This window comes from Protomyctophum parallelum, assembly GCF_964188405.1.
Source record: "Protomyctophum parallelum genome assembly, chromosome: 5".
In the NCBI taxonomy this organism is placed as follows: Eukaryota; Metazoa; Chordata; class Actinopteri; order Myctophiformes; family Myctophidae; genus Protomyctophum; species Protomyctophum parallelum.
Window position 1 is genome coordinate 30754677 of NC_139702.1, and position 24802 is coordinate 30779478.

Genomic DNA, 24802 nt, shown 5'->3' on the forward strand with positions numbered 1-24802 from the left:
TTAATCTGATCTGTCTAAATGGGTTAAATTATGATCGGGGGGAAAAAGGAGCGGTTTTGGACATACAAGGTTTCCACCCGACAGTGACGTTCTAATAATGCAAAGAGACGGACGGGAGAGAAGCAGATGGATGTGTTTGAAGTACAGCGTCATCCTCTCTGTGCTCGTCTACCACGCGGGCTGAGAGGCTCTTATAGAGCGACACATAGAGCGGCGCGCACGCACACACACACACACACACACACACACACACACACACACACACACACACACACACACACACACACACACACACAGCGGGAGACACTGCTTGACAGATGATTCTCAATGTGTGTGTTTTTCATGACGGCTTTGATGTTCTCATGTGTCACACACCCTTTGATACCCTCTGTGCAAGGGCGGGGTGCGACACACACACACACACACGCACGCGTGCGCGCAGCACGTGTACTGTATGTACGTATAGCTTCTGTGTGTGTGTGTGCGTGTGTGTGTGCGTGCGTGCGTGTAAGGGATAGAGAGAGAAACCTGTATGGAGACAAGTCTGTCTCCATCATTCCCAGGTGTCTCATGCATGCACCAGGTGTCTCCACCTCCCTTTCCTCCCAGAGCTCTTTTCATGTTCCTTTCCCTTCCTTTCTTTTCCGTTCCTTTCCTCTTTTCACCAAGCGTCTGCTTACCCCACCACCCTTCTCTCTCTCTCTCTCTCTCTCTCTCTCTCTCTCTCTCTCTCTCTCTCAAGCTTTGTTTATGTGTTGTTTCCTGAAGGGAGCGGAGCAGCTCACTGCAATCATTAGTAACTTATTTCACTGTTTATTCCATCTTTCCGGGTTTTCATCCCGCTAAGATGGCTCACTATGCTACTCCTCCTGGCCCCGGCATCATTTTGGCTCGCACGTCTTTTAAAGACTGACGGTAGAGACTCTGTGCACCGCTGTGGCGTCGTGTCGTTGTGCGTTATGCGTTTGCGTGTGAGAAAAACACAAACACACACACACCAGGATTACAAAGTTAGTCCATGATATTTATAGCATTATGTTCTGCTGATATGAAGCAAAAGTTCAACAGGGAGAGGAGACATGTTTCTTGAGTCTGCAAGAAGAAGCTGTGTGTGGTTTTTTTGTCTGTCTGTCTGTCTGTCTGTCTGTCTGTCTGTCTGACAGACAGACAGGCAGGCAGGCAGGCAGGCAGGCAGGCAGGCAGGCAGGCAGGCAGGCAGACATGGGTGGTTATATCGGGTGTGTACTATTTCCTTGCAAGCCCTCTTTGGCCACAACCGTGATGATGACGAGCTGATTGATGACACCCTGTGCCTTCGATCAGCTCCATTACCATTGGTTACCTCTAATAGGCTGACTGCCTTCTTATAGCCAACATGGTTACCTCTAATAGGCAGACTGCCTTCTTATAGCCAACATGGTTACCTCTAATTGGCTGACTGCCTACTTATAGCCAACATGCGCAACCTGCATACAGTGTTTATGCTGGTCTGAGGAGCCAAACGTCCACTCCCTGTTTCACTTTTGTAATTCATTACAAAAGATGAATATTTCTTGCATCCAATTAGCCTCAATGTCCTTCTATCAGTGTGTGAGCCTTTTCATTTCCATGCCATCATGGACAAGGTCTGTCACCCTCTCCCTCTCTCTCTCTCTCTCTCTCTCTCTCTCTCTCTCTCTCTCTCTCTCTCTCTCTCTCTCTCTCTCTCCATGATGGACTGGTCAACAGAAGGAGCACGTTCAGTGAGAGACTCACTATGGCAAAATGTACCACTGAGAGCAGCAGCTGTGGACTGGTGGTGGTGCAACCACTCCCTTACGGTTACGGAGCTGTGTGTGTGCGTGTGTGTGTGTGTGTGTGGGTGGCTGGCTGGCTGGCTGGGTGGGTGTCTGGGTATGAGCACGAAAACAGCATGGTTGTTTTTCACCACTTGTGCGCAACCTAACGCACACACAAACACACACGCACGTATTAACTGTATATATGATGCTTTCGGGTGTGCCAGTACAGTACAGTACAGTACAGTACAGTAGAGGGACCGTAACTGTCATTTCTCTACCGTTTCGGACGCGGGGCGGCTCGCCGGAAACCGGGCCGGCACCCTGGGCTCGTTTCATGTGGGTCTGGAACTCCCCCCCGGGAACCCCCACACGGAGTTGCACCGCTCACTTCACACGGGTGTGATTTTTTAAACTTTTAAAAACCTTTCTTCCTGGAAATAAAAATGTCTGCATGGGTTTCCGAGGCTATACGTTTTGTAATCCTCAAGTTTAGAGCGTACAACTTTTCTACCTTATCAGCTTAGTGTAAATCATCGCTCTCACCTTCGTGACGTATACGTACTACATGCGCAAACAAATGAAGCTCTAAAAAGATGGGTCATTGTGTGAAGGAATTAAAGCGAAAATAACATGCATTTTAAAACTGCTTTTAATATTTAATAATCATATGGTCTATGTCCCTCAAAGCTATTTCTAATGGTTTGAGCCTCAATCACCACTCTGATATAACCAGGCCTTGTCATTTCTTTCTGGACTTTGAAAGCAGTTTTAGCTACAGTACCACAATGTCCTGAGGTGGTGGGGGTGCTGATATGCAGATTATTTAATATTTGAGTCATTATAATACTGATGCTAGATAAAACCAATCTTGTTTCCATTCCATGCCAGCTTGGACAATCAACAATGGTGGACATTGTAAACAAAGTGGAAATGCAAATTTGGAACTGAAGACTGAAGAAGAGGAGGAATTATACAAAGTAGGGTGACATTGATGACATCACGATGAGGCCAAAATCAGCCGAGCTGTTCCTGAGAGCAATTTCCATTAAAAGACCCATATGACATGAAGGCCTGATTGTTCAAAATTGGTTATTTGTGGGGATAGAAAACACACATGGGAGCCCCAAAAACACAAAAGAAATAGAAAAAGTTGAATTTTATGTAATAGGTCCTTTAAGAGTAACGTCGGGTGGTCTTTCTTCCTTCCTCCCGGGCATGCAGGACGAGAAGTCCACGTTCTTCCAGTTCGGGGCGGCGCTGCAGCAGGAGGCTCTGCTGATGCTCGCCATCATGGAGGAGTACGACTGGCACGTTTTCTCCATCGTCACCTCCAAGTTCCCCGGATACCAGGACTTCATCAGCACGCTGCGCGGCACTGTGGACCACAGGTACACACGCACGCACGCACGGCGCACGCACCCACACACACACACACACACAATTCAATTCAATTCAAAGGGCTTTATTGGCATGAGAAAACATACGTTTACATTGCCACACACGCACGCACGCACGCACGCACACACACACGCACGCACGCACGCACGCACGCACGCACACACACACACACACACACAGACAAACATTTATTTTGGTTAAATTACTTAACTACTATCTATAAATTGTTATCTTTAATAAAACTATTGTCGCTATTTTTAACATATTGTTTTAAAAGTATATTTTTTATTAACATTGAATATATATATATATATATATATATATATAAATGGTAGGCTTCAGTCCATGCAGGCTTTTCCAGAAAAAAGAAAAAAAATATTGAATTCAGAATTTCAACTAATAAACTAAAACGAACACACATACTCGCGTTAGTATGTGTGTGCACCATGCATATATACCATCACATTGTGTTCATGTCATCCAACTTTTTGATGGAAACCCCTTGGAGTTGGGGAACAGCCACAGGTAACAGGGCTCTCCATCATGTGGTTGTCGTTGTTGTTGTATAACTTTAAAAAAAAAGACCCAGACCTGATGGAGGACTTGCCCTCCCCATGAAGTTCAATTGATTATTACTACCGTACTGGCCTGCTAATGTTTCTGAGTTGGTCTGTTTGGGTTCACAGCCCAAATGAAGCCAGTTCATGCCTGCAGGATGCATCCTTACTTGCTCTAATTACAACCAACCTACACATCTCTCCCAGAAACGCTATATTCCTCATGAACACACTGAAAATATGGTCACCATTCAAGTCCTCATTCGGCCTTCAAGAACTGTGTTTCCACAGCCCTATATGTAACGGCCACTTGTCTTTGTTTACTCCTGGACCCAACTTACTCTCTGTGGTACGGGTCAGGACTCGTTACATTAGGCCAGCAGGCGTGGGAAACTTTGATAACGGAGAGAGGGCCATTATGTCCACATACTCTCCAGAGGGCACAAACCTCTTATCTCCGTATTTCCTTATTTTCGTAAATGAATGCCCTATACTTCGTCATTCTATGTCACACAAAATTAGCAAAAATATCCAATCTACAAGCTCAAAATATTTCATGGTGCGGCGCGTTTTGTGCTTGTAGATCTGCTATTTTTGTTATTTTTGAATTATTTTTCCTGAATTATGTTTTGCTACTTTATTTAATTTCAAATGAATTTAGTTATACTTATGTTAACTTTATAAACTTAAATACAAATACATAAAAAAGGCAAGGACATTTTAATACTAGTCATTGAGCTACTAATATAGACTGAAGTAATTAACCTATTAACCTGTGGGCCGCATTAACCCATTTTGGGCGGGAACCCCTTTTGGTGTTTTAAACATTGTTATAATTTAGCTATTGAAAAATAGCAGATCTACAAGCTCATAGTGCGCCACCGAGTGGCACGCTACGAGCTTGTTGGTCTGCTATTTTTTTTTTTATCGTGAAAATGTGGCGCAAATCCTGACAGAAAACTGTCAGGATTTAGAAGACATTTTATAAATTTCGACGTCAGGCCTAAATGGGTTAAGTGAAGGTGGGGGCCCCCAGTTGCCCATGTATGGATTAGGGGATCTTTATATTAATGGTATTTTTGCTGATTTCAGGGAAGCGCCATCCAAACTCATTCTTCCAAACGCTGTTCTGTCCAGGTATTTCCAGATCTGTCACGTTGTCCTGCAGTCACACAACTCCTCCTTTCCCCAAAATGTACAACCTTGTCCTGAAAAGTGGCAATCTTTGGTGTACTCCCTAAATACCTTTAACGTGTAACAAAAAAGCCCAGAATGGTATAGCCTTCCTATCACTACTCGCACGAAGGAGAACCCTTCACCATTGCCGCCTATAAAACCAGACCTTTGGTTGAAAGATGCAATGCTATTCTTACTGTAAACCTGTTGAAAATCAAATACGAATACGCCCCGCGATGCTCTCCGCCAGGATTGACTTCGTCCCGGGGTCTCGTAGTAACTTAACCCTTTCATGACATTCATTTTCATTGGTTTTAATTTATCATTTTTCTTTTAGGTTTCATGACCTCGATTACACCCTCAAACAACCTGAACTTTGAACATTCGGTGGATTTCCTGTGGTCTGGTGTTTTCTCTGTGTTCTGATGAGCCTTTTGAGCTGCAATGAAAAAACAACAATTTTGGCAGCAGATGTCACTGAGGGATCACATGGGACATCACCGTCCACAGGCAAATCGGAGCAACATTTGATTCTAATTATTCAGAAAATCAAGGGGTTTTCTGGGTGGAATTGTGGTCAGAAAACCTAAAAAGAAGAAGGCTAAAACAATGTCAACAGACCTTTAAAGAAGAATTCCTGACCAGTGCTTCTTACCATAACCTGATGTTATTATAGTCAAACAACCAGTGGTAGAGTTAAAAAGAATTATTAAATAAAAATAAGTCCATCTGGAAGAGAACGCACCTTAGCTCAGAACATGCACGCTGCGTCATATACTGTAGGCTCGTTCAGCCTTTCTACAGAAGCCCCTTTGGGACAAAACACTGTGCATCTAATTTGGTCATCATGACAGGAAAGATGTGCAGAAAGAAAAATAATTTTTGAGCGATACAAATTAACGATTTGTGACCAGATTTGACTGAGAGACTGCCATCACACAAATTACAGATTTTCACCAGAGGAGAAAAAACTATTGAAAGGTTAATAGCACAGGCAGACTCTTCACATACTAGAGCATGTCTGAAATAAGTGTCTGAAATCGACATGCAAATAATAAATGCTTAAACATGGTGGTAGTGGTAGTCAGGTGTAATGTTAGAGACCTCAGAAGTGAACCTTTCAAGCCTGTTTTCTCAACTCGCTGTTTCTCTGCAAGACATTACTCTATAAGCCATATCTCCAAAACTGGTGGGTCAAACTGAACAACCAATATGTCAATTTGAAGCTATAATTCAACGAAAATCCAATGGCAGTCCCTCAGTCCCATTCAGCGTATGACCCTGCGTGCCCGGTTGGAGCTGCAGTGTGCTATATGGATGTTGTTATGTAATGTTTCACCTGTACCACTTGTTATTGGATATGAATAACATCAGATTAAGGTATAAAGACAACATGGTTAATCCGGAGTTCTCCTTTAACAACCTGTCAATTCTTCCTGATACGGCTTTACCTCTCAACTTTTGTATTTCCCTCCCGCCCTGCACACCACCACCACCCCCCCCCCCCCCTCTTTAATCCTTTAATTCAGTGGTTTTCAACATTTCTCATGCCAAGGGCCATTATTTATTGGGCATTTGAGCACCATTTGATGACATTAAACCTCTCAGGCCCAAAACTTAGAATATTTTTGTTTGTCGTTGAATATGATTGTGTCCACAATTCCATGTTGTATTGATGTTGGTATATAGCACCGTAGTAGAGGGAACAGGCAAACGTTGTTTAAAATAACAATTCTTCTACATTCTCTAATTGTGTAGACTTGAATTGAGTAATGCTACTGATGCTAATACTAGTTATGTTTAACAATAATGTAACTCTGGAGATCATACAAATGAACCAAATTAACCTGTAAGGGTCCATTTGGTTTAATTTTACGCTCTCAAGCGTTAAATGTCTATAAGGGTCTATTTGGTATACCCGGACCACTGGTTGAAAACCACTGCTTTAATTGTTTCCTCCCTTTCCTTTCTTTTTATCTCCTTTCACTACAAATGTTTCTACGCATCAATTTCTCATCTTTATTACCATATTCCTTTACAACAACAATATTATCATTCACTCTTTAGTCTCATGTAATGCACCATTTATGTACTTTCTTGGGTTTAGACAGTTTTTGGTTTAGACTAGTCATTGGTTAGACCAGTCATTAGTCCTACAACTACAACCTATCTCAAACCCTCACCCTAAACCTAACCTCCCACGGGGCAGCACACCTAAACCTAACCTTAACCCATGTCTAACCAATGACTAGTCTAAACTAAGTATGCATCCCACTTTCTTCCCTCTTTTATTGTTATATAGCTTTTCTTTTTTTTCTTTTTTTTCATTTGTGAAGTCAACCCTTTCAAAGTTGTTATTACAATGTTTTACAAATGCCTGTATGGTGAGTATAAGTGATAAGGAGTCAAAGTTCCAAGTGTGAGGGTAGGGGATTGTTTTGTTGTAGGCTACCGAAATAACGTAACTTTTCAAAGAACGTTAACTAATCTTCTTAAAGAAAAATCTAAAGTGAATGTGAATCTGAATCTGATGTCAATGACAGTTGATAAAACCCCAAAGTTTATGTAATTTTCATGTTAAACATTTGTTATTTATATTTCTTATTCAAATAAAACGGATAGTTACTTAGTTATACGTGTTTCTCCTTATAAATCAATAGTCAATATCCTAATAATTAGAATTAAATAAAAATTGAATATCGAATCGAATGCTTAACATTTAACCATGGCTTAGGCTTGTGTGCAAAGTTCTGTCCCTGTTTGTTTTTCATTTGTAGTTAAAAAAATAAGCATATGTTTTCCCTAAGAACTCCTTCTATGCTGAAAAGGGTTAGTTCAGATTCTTGGACTTAAAGCTGTAGGAAATACTTGCCAATAATATAGTGGTTGCAAAAGCATTAATTGGTTGCCTGAGTCCCGTGGTGGGAGTTCTGGTCTGGTCTTGGTGAATATTAAGTAGTTCCCATCATTATGGTGGGGGTCTGGGGGCCACGCATTAAAAATAAATGAATCCACAAAACTAACAAATCCACAAAACTAGCGTCCTTTTTTTATTGTTGACCTATTTCTATCGTGCAACTACTTTAACCAAGCCCCCAATGAGGCTCTCCAACGTTGAAGCCCTACTGGTCAGAGGTGGGACTGCAGGCGGACCCCGTGCCGCTGGAGTTCAACAGTGAGTGCTCGTTTGAAGTAGAGTGTTCTTCCGGGTGCTTCAAAACGCCACTGAGCAACTTTCACTGAAATGAATAGCAGGGGGGCGGGGCTGTCGCTCCGGTTTGGCCTCTATCCTTTTATTACTCTATGACTTTGACCCCTCTGTCACATGGGGCTATTGTTTTGTGCTGCTGTTACTGCTGGCATAGTGATAGTTTAAAAAATAGCTCCATGTGAGGGGTCAGAGTTGAATAAAAGTTGCTCTATATGGTAGAAATAGGTCAACATAATGCTACTTTGGTTGGTGAATTTATTTTTTACGAGTGGCCTCCAGACCCCTGCCCAATGACCGGACACATACTGTATCACCCCTCACCAAAGCAACTGTCAACCACTATATCAATGGCAATACAGTATATCCTACAGCTTCAAGTCCAAAAACTAACCCTTAAAAACCTGCTTGTACAGCTTTGTGCGCTGGGACCTGCAGAGTGTGGTGACATTAGACGCCGTCGACGGGGGGGACCAGAACTCTAAATCACACGTTGCCCTGAAGAGGATCCAGAGTCCTGTCATCCTGCTATACTGCTCCAAGGATGAAGCTATGTGAGTGTACCTGTCCCACCCCCCCCCCCCCTTCCCCCTGTCCCACCACCCCTCTCTCTCTCTCTCTCTCTCTCTCTCTCTCTCTCTCTCTCTCTCTCTCTGCGTTGGTCTGTCTCAAGACTCAATAATTTATATTTCAATGAAAAATCGGGAGACATTCAGTCGACAAATCAAAACAATACAATATAAAATGCACTTCAAGTCTCCAAGATTTGATTTGTTACATCTTGTAGTACACAAGTACACGCTACGAATACAATTATTTTGTTTGGGTGACTCAACATTGTAGCCACAATAACAAAAAGGAATATATATTAAAGATTAACATGAGAACGAAAATACATCGCATGGATGCAACTGCATGGGACATATCCTCAGTGATAGGTCATCGGGGTTTCGGGTCTCACGAACATCATACCCCTCACTCAGGTGACCCAGCCGGGGAGATCAAGTAGCTATACCCTCGATCAGACCCACTAGGGAAAGACCAGGGCCACACAATCCGTTGGAACCACTCCGGAACTACTATGACTATGAGGTACAATTCTGGCATGTGGAGGGACTAGGCTCTGTGGGTTGACTCCTGTCCGGGCCCCTCCTACGTCTCACCAGGTCCACTCCTGCTCTCACCAGGAGTACAGCGAGGACCTGTGCGTTGCACCAGACTCCCAGCACCAGACACTTCATTCAGGAGTGGTGGATTCTTGAGCCGCAATGGTTCTGCAGGCTCCACCGCTGGGCAACGGTATAGCACTGCAGGCTCCACTTGCGGCTCGAATGGCCCTCCTAAAGGCCTCATCGAAGGTTTTTGGGCTTCCTCCTCACGGAGGATGCAGGCTGGGGCGCTAACCTATACTGCTCCCAGTGGTCACCAGACTATACCTGGTTGTCACATAGTCTATTCTATGAGTCACTATAAATAGAATACCTCGGAACGAAAATGCATTGCATGGATGCAACTGGGATGTATCCTCAGTGATGTATCCCAAGGTCATCGGGGTTTCGGGTCTCGCGAACATCATACCCCTCACTCAGGGGGACTGGATATTGTCTGTGATTTTGGATATTATACTAATGTGATGTGACATAAGTGTTATAAATAAATAAATATCGGATCGGGAAAAATCGGTATCGGAAGATACTCAAAATCAAATGATCAGAATTGGATCGGGAGCAAAATAACGTGATCGGGACTTCCCTAGTGCTGAATCAAAATACAGTAGGTAACACTGAAGGAGAAAGTCTGCACACTGTGTTAATGCTCCCAAAAATATGTATTTATTGAGGCGGTAAAAACACTTCAATAAATTCATATATTTGGGAGCATTAAGATGGACCTCCACCTTCTCTACATTAATCATAGCACATTGCGGCTGTCGGACCTCTCATCTCCATATTTTAAGTTTGAATGTTTGTTCGGTTTTTACTACTATACATACTACAGTGTCCCACAAAGTCGGGTTTGTAGATCTGCTATTGTTTATTCCTGGAAAGCTACAGTTTTAGACATAATAGGTTTCCACCCCACAACAACGATAGACAGCAATTTGACTATGCATGCATATGGTGCCGAAATCAGCCGAGCTCACAATGTGTTGCGATGCAACGTATGTTCAAATGGCAGAAATATATATAGGGCTGAAGTGGTCAATGTATGTTTTGTAATAATTATCGAAATCTACAAAGTAACTATACTAGTAACTAACGTTTTCAAATTGTAGTGGAGTAAAAGTACAATATTTGCCTCTGAGATGTAGTGGAATAGATGCAACAGTACTGACAATTGTACTGTATGTAGAGTAAAAATACCTCAAACATTTTACTTAAGTACAGTACTAAATGTACTTAGTTACTTTACACCACTGCTCTTTGCCCAGATAGACAGTAAATCTGATGGTGGGCGAGCAAAGAGAAGTACAGACGGACTCATTGCTGGTCACTCACAGCTTGACTTTGTGAACCAAAAAAATAATCTATAACTTTTAGCCAATAAATTGGTCCTGTAGTAAATCATTTTATTTTCCTACATCTATGCTGGTAGATAAATTATTTGATTGGTTTGTTGAGCTCAACAAGCGCGCGTGCGCACGCACGCACACACACACACACACACACACACACACACACACACACACACACACACACACACACACACACACACACACACACACACACACACACACACACACACACACACACACAGACACACAGGGGGGTCCTGGGCATAAAAAAAGCACTACTCCCTCGCCATTCCTTCAGGTTGGAAGGCACGGCGTGGGAGGAGGAAAAACTAAATAGCCCAGCCGGGATTTATGATGATGTACAGTACGATGATAAGATCACGGGTAAATGGGGCTGGTCAAGGTCTCAGGTTCCAAACTCCGATATTTTAGATTTTACCTCCTGGACCCCCCTGGGATTTAAGAGGTTAAGTAGAAGATTGTCCATATTTGGGGATGGCTGACATCATACTGGTTGATGCATTCTCGAGGCAGCTTGGATGAAACCGTAGGACCACACCACACTACCACTTCTCAACCAGTCTGCCGAGAGCCTTTCTTTGCATCGGACGGACATGGCTTCTGCTGAGTGTTCCACCAAGGTGGAGCTGACCGTCAGCTGTGACAATCTGTTGAACGGAGGAGACCTCTGTTCAAAGTGTGTCCTGCTGACCAGCGGCTCCAGGTCCCAGTGGTGTGAACTGGGACGCACAGAGACGGTGCGCAACTCCCTCAATCCAAGGTTTGCCAGAAAGTTTGTGGTCGATTACCGCTTTGAGACGGTCCAGAAGCTGAAGTTTGGGATCTACGACGTGGACCTGGGCGACGACGACTTCCTGGGAGAGCTGGAGTGTACTCTGGGCCATTTGGTTTCCGCTAGGAAATATACCCGGCCGCTGGTGCTGAGGAACAAGAAGACGGCTGGAAAAGCGACCATCAGTATCAGTGCTGAAGAGATACAAGACAACCGTTGGGTGAATTTTGAGGTGGAAGCCAGGAAGCTTGACAACAAGGACAAACAAACATTTGGCCATTCTGACCCGTACCTGGAGTTCTACAAGCACACAAAGAAGGGCTGGCAGCTGGCCCACAGAACAGAGGTGGTGAAGTGCAGCCTGAACCCAACATGGCGGCCATTCCGCATCCCGATGCAGTCTCTCTGCAGAGGAGACTTCGAGAGGCCAATACATGTGAAGTGTTACAACCACGACCTCCACAGCCCACACGGCCTCATCGGGGTCTTTGAGACCTCACTCTCACACCTTCTGAAAGCCTCCAGAAGCTCTCCGGTGGAGTTTGAATGCGTCGACCGTAAAAAGAAACAGAAGAAGTTGAGTTATAAGAACTCTGGCATCATTAGCGTGAAGCTTTGCCAGGTGGTGAAGGTATATACCTTCCTGGATTACATCATGGGAGGCTGTCAGCTCAACTTCACCGTGGCGGTGGACTTCACTAGCTCCAATGGCGACCCCAGGTCCCCCCAGTCTCTCCACTCCATCAGCCCGCAGGGTGTCAACGAGTACCTATCCGCCATCTGGTCCGTGGGCAATGTCATTCAGGACTACGACAGTGACAAGATGTTCCCAGCTTTCGGCTTCGGGGCCAAGATTCCACCGTCGTGGAAGGTTTCCCACGAGTTCCCCTTGAATTTCAACCCGTCAAACCCGTTCTGTGCAGGCATAGAAGGGGTGGTGGAAGCCTACACGGCGTGTTTGCCGCAGGTGAAGCTCTTCGGTCCGACCAACTTCTCCCCCGTCATCAACCACGTGGCCTGCTTCGCCAGACAGGCTCTCCAGCAAACCACGGCGGCCAACTACTTTGTCCTGCTCATCATCACCGACGGGGTGATCACAGACATGGACAGGACGCGCAGCGCCATCGTCAACGCCTCCCAGCTGCCCATGTCCATCATCATCGTAGGGGTGGGCGAGGCTGACTTTGGCGCCATGCAGTTCCTGGACGGAGACGACGGTCGCCTGCGCTCCGAGACCGGCGAGCCCGTCATGAGAGACATCGTCCAGTTTGTGCCCTTCAGACAGTTCCAGAACGCTCCCAGAGAGGCTCTAGCCCAAAGTGTGCTGGCCGAGTTGCCTCAACAAGTGGCCTCCTTCTTCAGTTCGTTCAAACTGAAGCCACCCCATGATCCCAGTCCCTGATAGGGGACAAGTGTTGACTTCGAAATGTGTTGACAGAACGTCCCAGACCGGTTGGTTTCCAGTTTCATGAACCAACAACAACATCAGCCTGTCTCCAAACCTTGCTTCAACCAACCCTAGTCAAATGCCTCATACCCTCCAATGCATGGCTTTCCGATGTGGCTATGGACTATTAATGCTTGTTTAGAGCCTTTACAGGTATAATTATAAAATTCCCCATTGCCAGCCAAGTCTATGGACTTTAATGTTTATTTAGGGCCGTAAATGATTGTCGTAAATGAGTCATCTCACTCATATAAATACATTTTGTAAATTAATTTCTCATGGATATGAGAACATCAACCCCCAAAATCTTGGTGCACCTCACTTCACATGAGTGTGATTTTTATTTCTTGCATCACAGTTCTTATATTCCAAGATATAAAGAAAGTCTACCGTATTTTTTGAGGGCCTATGCCCAGCTTTGTGTGTTTGTGTGTACCACATTTGTGATGATTTGACTGGCCAGCTTTGTGTGTCTGTGTGTACCACATACTGTAGTGATGATGATTTGATTGGCGGAGCACAGAATGTGGTGTATGATGATGTATGATGATAAGAGCGCCCCTCACTTCACAGAAGTGTGTTTTTTTGTAAATATAAATATCACCATTGTGTTACGGAGACCAGGTTGGAACAGTGCATGGCCACACAGTCATGTACATAGGGATGGGTGTTAAATGCTAAAAAAGCACATTATTTCATAGTTTTTTAGTTTTCTTAATTTGCCGATATCCATGCTCACTACGTGTCGAATCATGTTTGGTCCATTTTCGTCACCGCTAAACCCCTTATCCCTAAACGTCTTTGCCTTTTTTTTACTATTTTGCAAAACATTTTTGAATAGTTAAAATTCACAAGCTCACAACGTGTCAATGTAGATTGGCTAGTTGAACTATTCAAAAATGTTTTTCAAAATAGTAAATAAAAGGGAAAGAAGTTTAGGGATAAGGGGTTTTGCGGTGACGAAAATGAAGCCCCTTATCCCTAAACTTCTTTGCCTTTTTTTTTTACTATTTTGAAAAACATTTTTGAATAGTTCAACTAGCCAATCTACATTGACACGTTGTGAGCTTGTAGACTGGCCATTTTTACTATTAAAAAATGTTTTGCAAAATAGTAGAAAAAAAAGGCAAAGAAGTTTAGGGATAAGGGGTTTAGCGGTGACGAAAATGGAGCCCCTAATCTGTAAGAGTTTTAGCCAAAAATGTGTTCGGCTTGCTGGTGGTGCTATAACAGGTCAACATGAACAATATGGGCACTGGGTTCTGCTTTGGCATCCAGGGGTTTCATGCTGATTGGTTGAACGGTGCCGGAGGTTAGCTGTTAACAGACGAACACACACACACACACACACACACACACGCACACACACACACATGAACAGACACACGGACGGACACAGGGGTCAAAACATGACAGAACCACGACGAAAATACTCCAGCAAAGTACATAAGACACACTATAGGGGACACAGCTGTTATTATGAGATGAAATGTAAGGGCCCGCGCATGCAGCCTGCTTGCCCTCAGGATATGTGCAGTTATGGAAAACGAGTCGTTCTGGTCTTGATAAAGAGAGTGGGACAAAATAAAGTGCATTGGCTGGATTTGAGGGATCCCTGGTTATTTCCAGCCCCATCCTTTTAGAACGTGACTGTTATAAATATCACAGATGCTAGGCAAATCTTCCACCAAATGATTCTTCATGGCTTATTATCCTCCCTCTGTTTCCATGTCTATCTGTCTCCGTATAGCTCTCTCTCTCTCTCTCTCTCTCTCTCTCTCTCTCTCTCTCTCTCTCTTGTAGATCTGCTATTTTCTGCCTCAAAATAGTGACGGTATAGGGTCGAAGTGGTCCCGGTCCCCTTGTTGAAGACCCCTGCTCTGTACTAGTAGTTTATTGTCTTCTGTTTTTGACAGGTACATACTGGAGGAGGCACGTTCCTTAGGCCTGACGGGAGCTGGGTACATCTGGATCGTCTCCAGTCTGACCACCGGAAACCCAGACTTTACCCCAGAGGTAAGGAGGCCTATATGGAGCTCATGCGTTCTGTTCTTTAGTTAATTGGCAGTTGAATATATATTTGCTTTCCAAAAACGCTAAATGGGAACAGAAAGCAGAGACATTTTTATTTCTGTGAAATCCTATATTATGATTTGATAGGTGATCAATTTGTTTTGTTCACATTATTTCACATGTAACATATTGTTGGCATCTGATCCGGAAGTCGTAGATTAATTCACAGGTTGTGGAAGAGCGCCCTCTATCACAAACACTCAAAACATCACACGACAATGATTTATTTTACATAAACATTTTAAATATTGATGAAGGCTGTAGATTGGCTATTTACACATATTTAAAATGTTTTGTATAAAAAAATGCCTAAGAAGGTTAGGGATAGGTTTAGGGTTTGAGGTATAGGTTGTCGAACCCCATGAAGTACAGCTCAAAGTAGAGAAAAAACAAATGCAAAAGCATAAAACGACATTAAAATAATAGCGGTAATAAAATTCAGTGAGGACATGAATTCCAACAAGTATTTTAAGTAAGGCATGTCTACAGAGGCTGCCTGTCGAAGGTATAGCATAAAGTTTGTGGCGTCTGCCCGTAATAATAATAAACTTTATTTGTATAGCACTTTTCATACATAAATGCAGCTCAAAGTGCTTCACAGGGCAGGACACAAAAATAAAATACAATAAAACACAAGTAGTTAAAATGATAGAACAATAGCAGAGAACAAAACCGAATATAAGAACATAAAATAAATAAAAACACATAAAAAAATAAAAATAAAAATAAAACTCAACTAAAAGCAAGGGTGAAGAGGTGAGTCTTGAGTTGAGATTTAAAAATGTCTACAGAGGGTGCGTGTCTGAGCTCGAATGGAAGTTTATTCCAGGCTGTTGGGTCATAGAAGCAAAAAGCTGCCTCACCATACTTTTTTGTGCACATTCTTTTAGGCACTTCAAGTAGGCCAGCATTGGAGGACCTGAGGGGGCGGCTAGGGACATATCTAGGTAGGCAGTCACGGAGGTACGGAGGTGCGAGAGAGAAGCACAAAGATGCCTCACCGTGTTTTTAGTTGCCATTTTGTTAGGCACATCGAGCAAGTCAGCAGTGGGGGATCTGAGGGGGGGCCATATAGGGAGGGGACATATCTAGGCAGGCAGTCGTGTAGGTAGGAAGGTGCGAGACCATTGAGAGCTTTATAAACACAAGTAAAATAATTTTAAAATCAATCCTAAGAACAACCGGGAGTCAATGCAGTGAAGCTAAAACTGTATTAATTTGTTCTCTGATCTTAGTTTTAATAACTATTTAATACAATTATAAATGTAATATGGCATAAGGTGCCCTCGATTGGGCCCTCGTGTCTTGCCAATTATTTGGGGGCCCACTTGTAATATGCTGAGGCCCACCATGAGAGCCCCAGCATATTGCAAGTGAGCCCCCAAATGATGAAGGTGTAGAGAAGCATGTAAAGTAGTGTCTTTATATTAGCCTCCTCCCAATATTCTGTGGCTCGCTATCCCGTCCGCTCTCTTTCTGAGGAGGCCCACCCACGCAGACAGACTGCAGGATTCTACGCCGTTCAAGTTTATTGGTCATTTAAAATAAACACACCTTATACAATGTATTCTGGGTTTTTCTTTTCTTTTTGACCAAAAGGGAGTGTTTGGCAGAAGCCTCAGCTTATAATGCCAGCCCTTTTAATATTCAAAATCGCTATAAAATGATGAAGATACAACAAAAAAACAAAACGGACAGAAAAACAAAACAAGCGTGGAGTGTTGCAGACAAAATGTGTCCCCGTGTCATGGGGAAAACCTTTTTTTTTTTTTTTTTGCCAGCAGCGAGTGGCTTTGAAAAGGTAAGGTAAGGTAATTTTATGTATAAAGCGCCTCTGTAACAGTTGTTACAAGGTGCTGTACAATAAAATAATAGGAATAAAACAAGAACATCACAATCAGAGATAAACCAACAATGAAATAAGAAAAAGAGCAGCAAAGACAGTACCTAAAACAGAAACAGAACAGTACAAATCAACATAAAATAGAAATAATCACTAAAGCAAACCAAAATGTTCGTGGTACAAATTAGTTTTTAGTAGCTTCTTAAAGATCTCAACAGACACAGCATTTCTCAAGTAAAGTGGTAAGTCATTCCACAGCGTAGGTGCAACAAATGCGTAAGCTCGATCTCCTTTGGTTCGCAGCTTAGTAGCGGGGATAGTGAGAAGACCTAAGGTGTCTCATATTTACCTTGGGGTGCACCAGTTCACTTAAATAAATTGGGCCCAGCCCATGGAGAGATTTATAGGTAATTAATACAATTTTAAATTGAATTCTGGAGTCGATTGTCGATTGTCGATAGTGCAAGGCCGCAAGCACAGGAGTAATGTGTGACCTTCTATGTGTGTTGGTTAAAAATCGTAGGCTCCACTTAATTTCTCTTTAAAAACCGGGAAAGCATCTGTATAATGTTTCTATTTTTAGGGGGGTTGGCTATTAAAAAAAATGCAGATATACAAGCTGTCACTTTGCGCGTCACTTTGGAAAGAAGGCATTTGCAGAATCGACCCATACAGGTCTTGGTGGGTTAAATGAGCTCATTCCCAGTGCTTGACGAATGTGAATGTCCAAAAAAAGGCATTACGGTGCAGTTTGCATGTGGGATGTCTGTAAACATGAGCAGCATGATGGTGCGCTTGTTTACAGGCTCCCAGGCAACTGATACCATCTGGGCTGAGTTTGCACTTGATTTAAAAACAAGGTCTGGTTGAAAAAGAAAAAGAAAAAAAAGGGTTAAGGGCGTTTTGGTTTGTTTTACCGCCAGCTGCACACCCCTAGCTGTCATGTGACCATTAGGTTTAAGGAGTACTTCACCCCAAAAATGACTCGTTTTCCATCAATGAAACCTTGAATTCACGGAGATTATTTAATTTTTGTCGCATTCCTGAGTCAATATTTTGTAACCGATTCATCACCCGGTCCCAATTGCCTGAGCTGTAATCCTGGGCGCTACTCTCCCTCTGCCAACCTGGGAAGAGCTCCAAGCTGAGTTCATGCTTCCTTCAATGCATGAGGAGAGAGCATTTTGAGAGAGATTTTGATGAATTGAACAATGTGGACCCTGTTGTAAACAAGTGTAATGCTTAATTGGGTCGTCCACTCACAGTGCTTGAAATGTACTGTAATTCTGCAAACTGTTAATAAATATTTCAATCAATCAATCAATCAAAAAAGCAGAGCGCTTCTTATCACCTGACAGGGGGGGAGTTTCCCCGGTATGACCTATAGCGAGTGGAAGGAACACGTTATTCAAACCAGTTCCTAGTATAGAGAGACCAGGATAGAGACCATGCAAGAACATGCAAGCTCCACACAGAAAGGCCGTTTTGCCAACTTCACCTATAGTACAGCGGCTAACAGCCATATTGTGAGAGAACCTTTCACTCTGTGATACAAGCGTGAAATTTGGCATGAACATGCCTCTGGGTCACCTCTTTAACTTTTTTAACCGAGCCAACGCAAATTCCAAAATGGCGGTCATTTTTCAAGATGGCCGCCAAATAAAAAAAAACTTTTGTGGCGGTTCTGGACAACCGTGGGTGCGGCCGACTCGAGACTGGGCACTGCACTCCCTGTGGGTGTGTGGAACGTGTGTGTCGAATTTGAAGTCGGTGGGGCGAACGGTTCTCGGGTTACGTGGATTACAGATGTACACACGCACACAAAAATCGTGAAATATAGAAGATCATTGGAACGGTTGTTCGCTTGGTGATACAAGCGTGACATTTGGCATGAACATGCCTCTGGGTCACCTCTTTAACTTTTTTAACCGAGCCAGCGAAAAATCCAATATGGCGGTAATTTTTCAAGATGGCCGCCAAATAAAAAAGGCCTTTTGTGGCGGTTCTGGACAACCGTGGGTGCGGCCGACTCGAGACCGGGCACTGCACTCCCTGTGGGTGTGTGGAACGTGTGTGTCGAATTTGAAGTCGGTGGGGCGAACGGTTCTCGGGTTACGTGGATTACAGATGTACACACGCACACAAAAATCGTGAAATATAGAAGATCATTGGAACGGTTGTTCGCTTGGTGATACAAGCGTGAAATTTGTTAAAGAGGTGACCCAGAGGCATGTTCATGCCAAATTTCACGCTTGTATCACTGAGTGAAAGATCGTTCCTATTATCTGCTGTACTACTAGAGTATGGGCGCTGATAGAGTCAACCCCAGAGTATGGGCGCTGATGACTCAAAGAGTCTCTCTCAGCTGAGACTCTTTGTCATCAAATGATTGGCTCAGGAATGCGACAAAAACAAATCTCCATGCATTCAAGGCTTCATGGCATGTGTACTTGATAGAAAACTAGAAAAAGTGCCCTTCTGGGCACAGGTCTCCACCAGGATAGGAATGTAGGACATTGCAGCTTGCCTTCATCTGGTGGTTGGATAAATTATCCACAGATCCGTGCAGTTAGAGGTAAAAACACTTTTCGGCCAGTTATAGCGCCACCTTGAGGCTGAGTTGAAATTGTTCATGTGGCATTCCGGTCCGTCTTTACGTCGGTCGGTCTGTGTTCACGTCGGCCGGTCCGTATGTGCGTCGGCCGGTCCGTATGTGCGTCGGCCGGTCAGTTTTTACGTCGGCCGGTCAGTATTTACGTCGGCCGGTCAGTATTTACGTCGGCCGGTCTGTGTTCACGTCGACCGGTCCGTATGTGCGTCGGCCGGTCCGTGATTAGGTCTTTCTTCATATTATTTTTTTACTGCTCTCGTTGCAAAAGATAAGTCCAGTGGAACACTTCTTTGCAATGTATGGCTTCCGTAGTGTCGCGGTCTATGCTGTCGCCTCTCAATTTTTTTTGGCTGGGGAAGTTAGTTCGAATCACGCTCGCGGCAGACAAAAATTATTATATTTTAGACAGACAGACAGACAGACAGACATACATACAGACAGACAGACAGACAGCCTGCCTGCCTATCAAATAATTAATAATGTATTAATTATTTTAAATAGCCGTTTTTTTTAAATCTCCTCTCCTCACCTGGGCCGCTCAGGTATAAGCGCTCCTCCTGGCTTTGATAGCGCAGGACGTTAGACATACGGGAGGGGAGGTGCGTGCATGCGTGCGTGCGGGGGTAAATGTGTCAAGTCACGTGATTAGGTCTTTCTTCATATATATTTTTTTCTGCTCTCGTTGCAAAAGATAAGTCCAGTGGAACACTTCTTTGTAATGTATGGCTTCCGTAGTGTTGCGGTCTATGCTGTCGCCTCTCAATTTTTTTTGGCTGGGGAAGTTAGTTCGAATCACGCTCGCGGCAGACAAAAAATATTATATTTTAGACAGACAGACAGACAGACAGACTGCCTGCCTGCCTGCCTGCCTGTCTGCCTGCCTATCAAATAATGTATTAATTCCATACGGCTATTTTTTAAAATATAATATTTTTTGTCTGCCGCGAGCGTGATTCGAACTAACTTCCCCAGCCAAAAGAAATCGAGAGGCGACAGCATAGACCGCGACACTACGGAAGCCATACATTACTAAAAAGAAGTGTTCCACTGGACTTATCTTTTGCAATGAGAGCAGAAAAAAATATATATGAAGAAAGACCTAATCACGTGACTTGACACATTTACCCCCGCACGCACGCACCTCCCCTCCCGTATGTCTAACGTCCTGCGCTATCAAAGCCAGGAGGAGCGCTTATACCTGAGCGGCCCAGGTGAGGAGAAGAGATTTAAAAAAACGGCTATTTAAAAGAATTAATACATTATTAATTATTTGATAGGCAGGCTGTCTGTCTGTCTGTCTGTCTGTCTGTCTAAAATATAAAAAAAGTTGTCTGCCGCGAGCGTGATTCGAACTAACTTCCCCAGCCAAAAAAAATTGAGAGGCGACAGCATAGACCGCGACACTACGGAAGCCATACATTACAAAGAAGTGTTCCACTGGACTTATCTTTTGCAACGAGAGCAGAAAAAAAAAATATGAAGAAAGACCTAATCACGGACCGGCCGACGCACATACGGACCGGCCGACGTGAACACAGACCGGCCGACGTAAATACTGACCGGCCGACGTAAATACTGACCGCCCGACGTAAATACTGACCGGCCAACGCACATACGGACCGGCCGACGCACATACGGACCGGCCGACCCATCGCACCGGCCGTCCGACGTGAAATACGTCGGCCGCTAAAATTGCATTCGGACCGACCGGCCGACCTATAAAAGACCGGCCGACGGTGCGTAACGACCGACGGTCGGTCGCAAGAAATGGATTCTGCCCTCACTCGAAATCTGAAAGACCGGTTTCGTTGAATGGCTCTAGAGAGACTGTGTACCAATTTGCGCGATGTTTGGACAAAATCTATAGGTGTACTGTGCAAAAACTTGTTTTGCACAAAGCGGCCTCCTGGTGGCGCTATAACAGGCCATTCTGGAAAGTTTGGGGCAGAGGTTCATCGTTGGCATCCAGGGAGTGTGTGTGCAAAATTTGGCATCGACCGGGTTAACAGTGGCCGAGATTAGCTGCTCACGGACACACCCTCCCGTATGTCTAACGTCCTGCGCTATCAAAGCCAGGAGGAGCGCTTATACCTGAGCGGCCCAGGTGAGGAGAGGAGATTTAAAAAAACGGCTATTTAAAATAATTAATACATTATTAATTATTTGATAGGCAGGCAGGCTGTCTGTCTGTCTGTCTGTCTGTCTAAAATATAAAAAAAGTTGTCTGCCGCGAGCGTGATTCGAACTAACTTCCCCAGCCAAAAAAAATTGAGAGGCGACAGCATAGACCGCGACACTACGGAAGCCATACATTACAAAGAAGTGTTCCACTGGACTTATCTTTTGCAACGAGAGCAGAAAAAAAAAATATGAAGAAAGACCTAATCACGGACCGGCCGACGCACATACGGACCGGCCGACGTGAACACAGACCGGCCGACGTAAATACTGACCGGCCGACGTAAATACTGACCGCCCGACGTAAATACTGACCGGCCGACGCACATACGGACCGGCCGACGCACATACGGACCGGCCGACCCATCGCACCGGCCGGCCGACGTCGGCCGCTAAAATTGCATTCGGACCGACCGGCCGACCTATAAAAGACCGGCCGACGGTGCGTAACGACCGACGGTCGGTCGCAAGAAATGGATTCTGCCCTCCCTCGAAATCTGAAAGACCGGTTTCGTTGAATGGCTCTAGAGAGACTGTGTACCAATTTGCGCGATGTTTGGACAAAATCTATAGGTGTACTGTGCAAAAACTTGTTTTGCACAAAGCGGCCTCCTGGTGGCGCTATAACAGGCCGTTCTGGAAAGTTTGGGGCAGAGGTTCATCGTTGGCATCCAGGGAGTGTGTGTGCAAAATTTGGCATCGACCGGGTTAACGGTGGCCGAGATTAGCTGCTCACGGACACACGGACGGACGGACGGAGTGCAAAACATACTCTCCGAGTCTCCCCCCATGCCTTCGGCCTGGTGGAGACAAAAAACATACTCTTCCCCCATGCCTTCGGCCTGGTGGAGACAATAATTAATTTAACAGATCCCATTGCTAGTTAGTTAGTAGCCCGCTGTGCCATGTTGTCATGTTGTCAAAGAGGAAACGTTCTCTGTGGGGAAGAAAAGAGGCTTAGATTTACTAAACTGAAAATGAAATGAAGGATGGCTTGTGGTAGAACGCAAAGAATATTGTCTGTGAGTCTTCATATTTAACGAATATAATACATTCCAGCCAGGTTGATATATCAAGCTGATATATCAGGTTGATATATCAAGGCCACCTGCTCAGTGGCCTTGTGGTTAGAGTGTCCGCCCTGAGACTGGGAGGTCGGGGTTCGATCCCCGGCCGGGTCATACCAAAGACTCTAAGTAATGGGACCCAGTGCCTCCCTGCTTGACACTCAGCATCAAGGGTTGGATTGGGGGTGGGAAGTGAGGACGCTGGCGTCGACTGTTCGCCGCTTCACCTCCCAATGTATGAATGAATGAACCATTGTAAAGCACTTTGAGTAGGCACGTAGTGCATAGAAAAGGGCTATAAAATGCAATTCATTATTATTATTATTATTCATCAAGTCGAGAATTCCATGTTTGTGTGACATGTAATAAACATGGCAGACATGCAGGGTGAGCAATGTTTTATCCACTTTCTCTGTCTTTTTGCGCTGTGGCTAATGATACTATTCAGCAATGAAGCCCGAAAGGATCACGCTTTATTTTAGTTTCTAGACCCGTTTGTCTGATCCCACAGTTATATTTAGCATGCACAAAACATGCATTATTTAAACCCCAGACAAACTATGTTTTGCATTATTGTCACACACGCATCACTGACAGTGTTACACTGTTATCTAAGTAGCCGTCACATTTTGTTCCCATGGAAATGACAAAATGTGTAATGACACGTCCTTAAAATGTTTAAATATTGTATTGTGTATTGCGTTTGATCTTACGCCATCTAACACCTGTTCCCTTTCTTGAAGACAAGCCATATAGTCACAAAAAAAGGAAAAGTTTTAAACCTACTGGTAATTTAAATGTAACGCGAACTCGGGGCTGTGTGCACAGCCTAGCATGTTGACACACATTTGAGATTAATCCCTATGACGTTACCCGAGGCGAGTCGAAAGCCCTCAAATTCTATTTTGAACACAAAATGTCAGCCTCTTGTCGGACCATAGCCTCGGGGGCCGCAGCTGAGAAGTGTGGATGGTCTATTCACTCGACTGCTCACACCACCAGTAAAAAACAACCTCGCCTCGGACCCTAATCAGAAATGTTGTCTGGAAATAAGGCAGCGCGGCATCTTTATTTTATTTTTTTTGCTGCTGAGTTCTGTTCTGGAAGGACCGGCGTTGGCCTTAGGCCTGCCATATTGGTTTCAGCTGGTTGTGTGGGGAAATGATAGAAAAAGTTTTCTCCTCGACATCCTTGTACAGGGTTTGATGAAAAAGCTTTTTTTTCCCCCAGAAGCTGCCAGATAGATGATGCCATCCCGCTGCACTATTCCATGCATTGCCCGAAACGCGATAATTGTAAAAAATATACATGGGGGGGTCAGATCAACAGGGAATGAATTCTGTACTGGCCATATATGGAGCATGTCTTGAGTGTACAGGGTTTGATGAGGTCAGATCAGCAATCAATCAATATGGAGATCTAACGGTGGTAGTGGGGACATTCTCTTGAGTGTACAGGGTTTGATGAAAAAGCTTATTTTTTATGTTAAAGTACTTCATTCACTGCCCTCCTCAGATGTTAAAGTACTTGCTCCATTCACTGCCCTCCTCAGATGTTAAAGTATACTTGCTCCATTCACTGCACCTCCTCAGATGTTAAAGTACTTGCTCCATTCACTGCACCTCCACAGATGTTAAAGTACTTGCTCCATGCACTGCCCTCCTCAGATGTTAAAGTACTTGCTCCATGCACTGCCCTCCTCAGATGTTAAAGTACTTGCTCCATGCACTGCCCTCCTCAGATGTTAAAGTACTTGCTCCATGCACTGCCCTCCTCAGATGTTAAAGTACTTGCTCCATGCACTGCCCTCCACAGATGTTAAAGTACTTGCTCCATGCACTGCCACTCCTCAGATGTTAAAGTACTTGCTCCATGCACTGCACCTCCTCAGATGTTAAAGTACTTGCTCCATTCACTGCCACTCCTCAGATGTTCCCGCTGGGCATGATCTCGGTGTCGTACGACGAGTGGGAGTACCCGCTGGAGACGCGGGTTCGAGACGGCGTGGGCGTCATCATGACGGGAGCAACCGCCATGTTGAAAGAGAAGGGGGAGGTGCCAGAGGCCCAGGGAAGCTGCTACAGCCAACCGGGAGACAGGAGCCCGGGGAAACTCCCGCCAAGTGCACTGCGCAGGTCAGACACATGACACATGA

General features: G+C 44.4%; 2 protein-coding genes across 2 annotated transcripts in view; both read left to right on the top strand.

Moving 5' to 3' along the window:
- Positions 1-24802, top strand: part of LOC310859515 (glutamate receptor ionotropic, NMDA 2A-like) — a gene marked incomplete at its 3' end in the record, with an annotated part of 245531 nt that overhangs the window by 137323 nt on the left and 83406 nt on the right. The window contains exons 4-7 of the mRNA XM_083766099.1: positions 3003-3169; positions 8537-8674; positions 14792-14891; positions 24577-24782. Coding sequence (XP_083622225.1) covers positions 3003-3169; positions 8537-8674; positions 14792-14891; positions 24577-24782 — 611 coding nt within the window. The remainder of the gene's footprint in view (positions 1-3002; positions 3170-8536; positions 8675-14791; positions 14892-24576; positions 24783-24802) is intronic.
- Positions 11250-12830, top strand: LOC310859157 (copine-3-like; the record flags this gene model as incomplete). Its single annotated transcript, XM_083765556.1, has 1 exon — positions 11250-12830. The coding sequence occupies one exon, from the start codon at positions 11250-11252 to the stop codon at positions 12828-12830; it is 1581 nt and encodes a 526-aa protein (XP_083621682.1).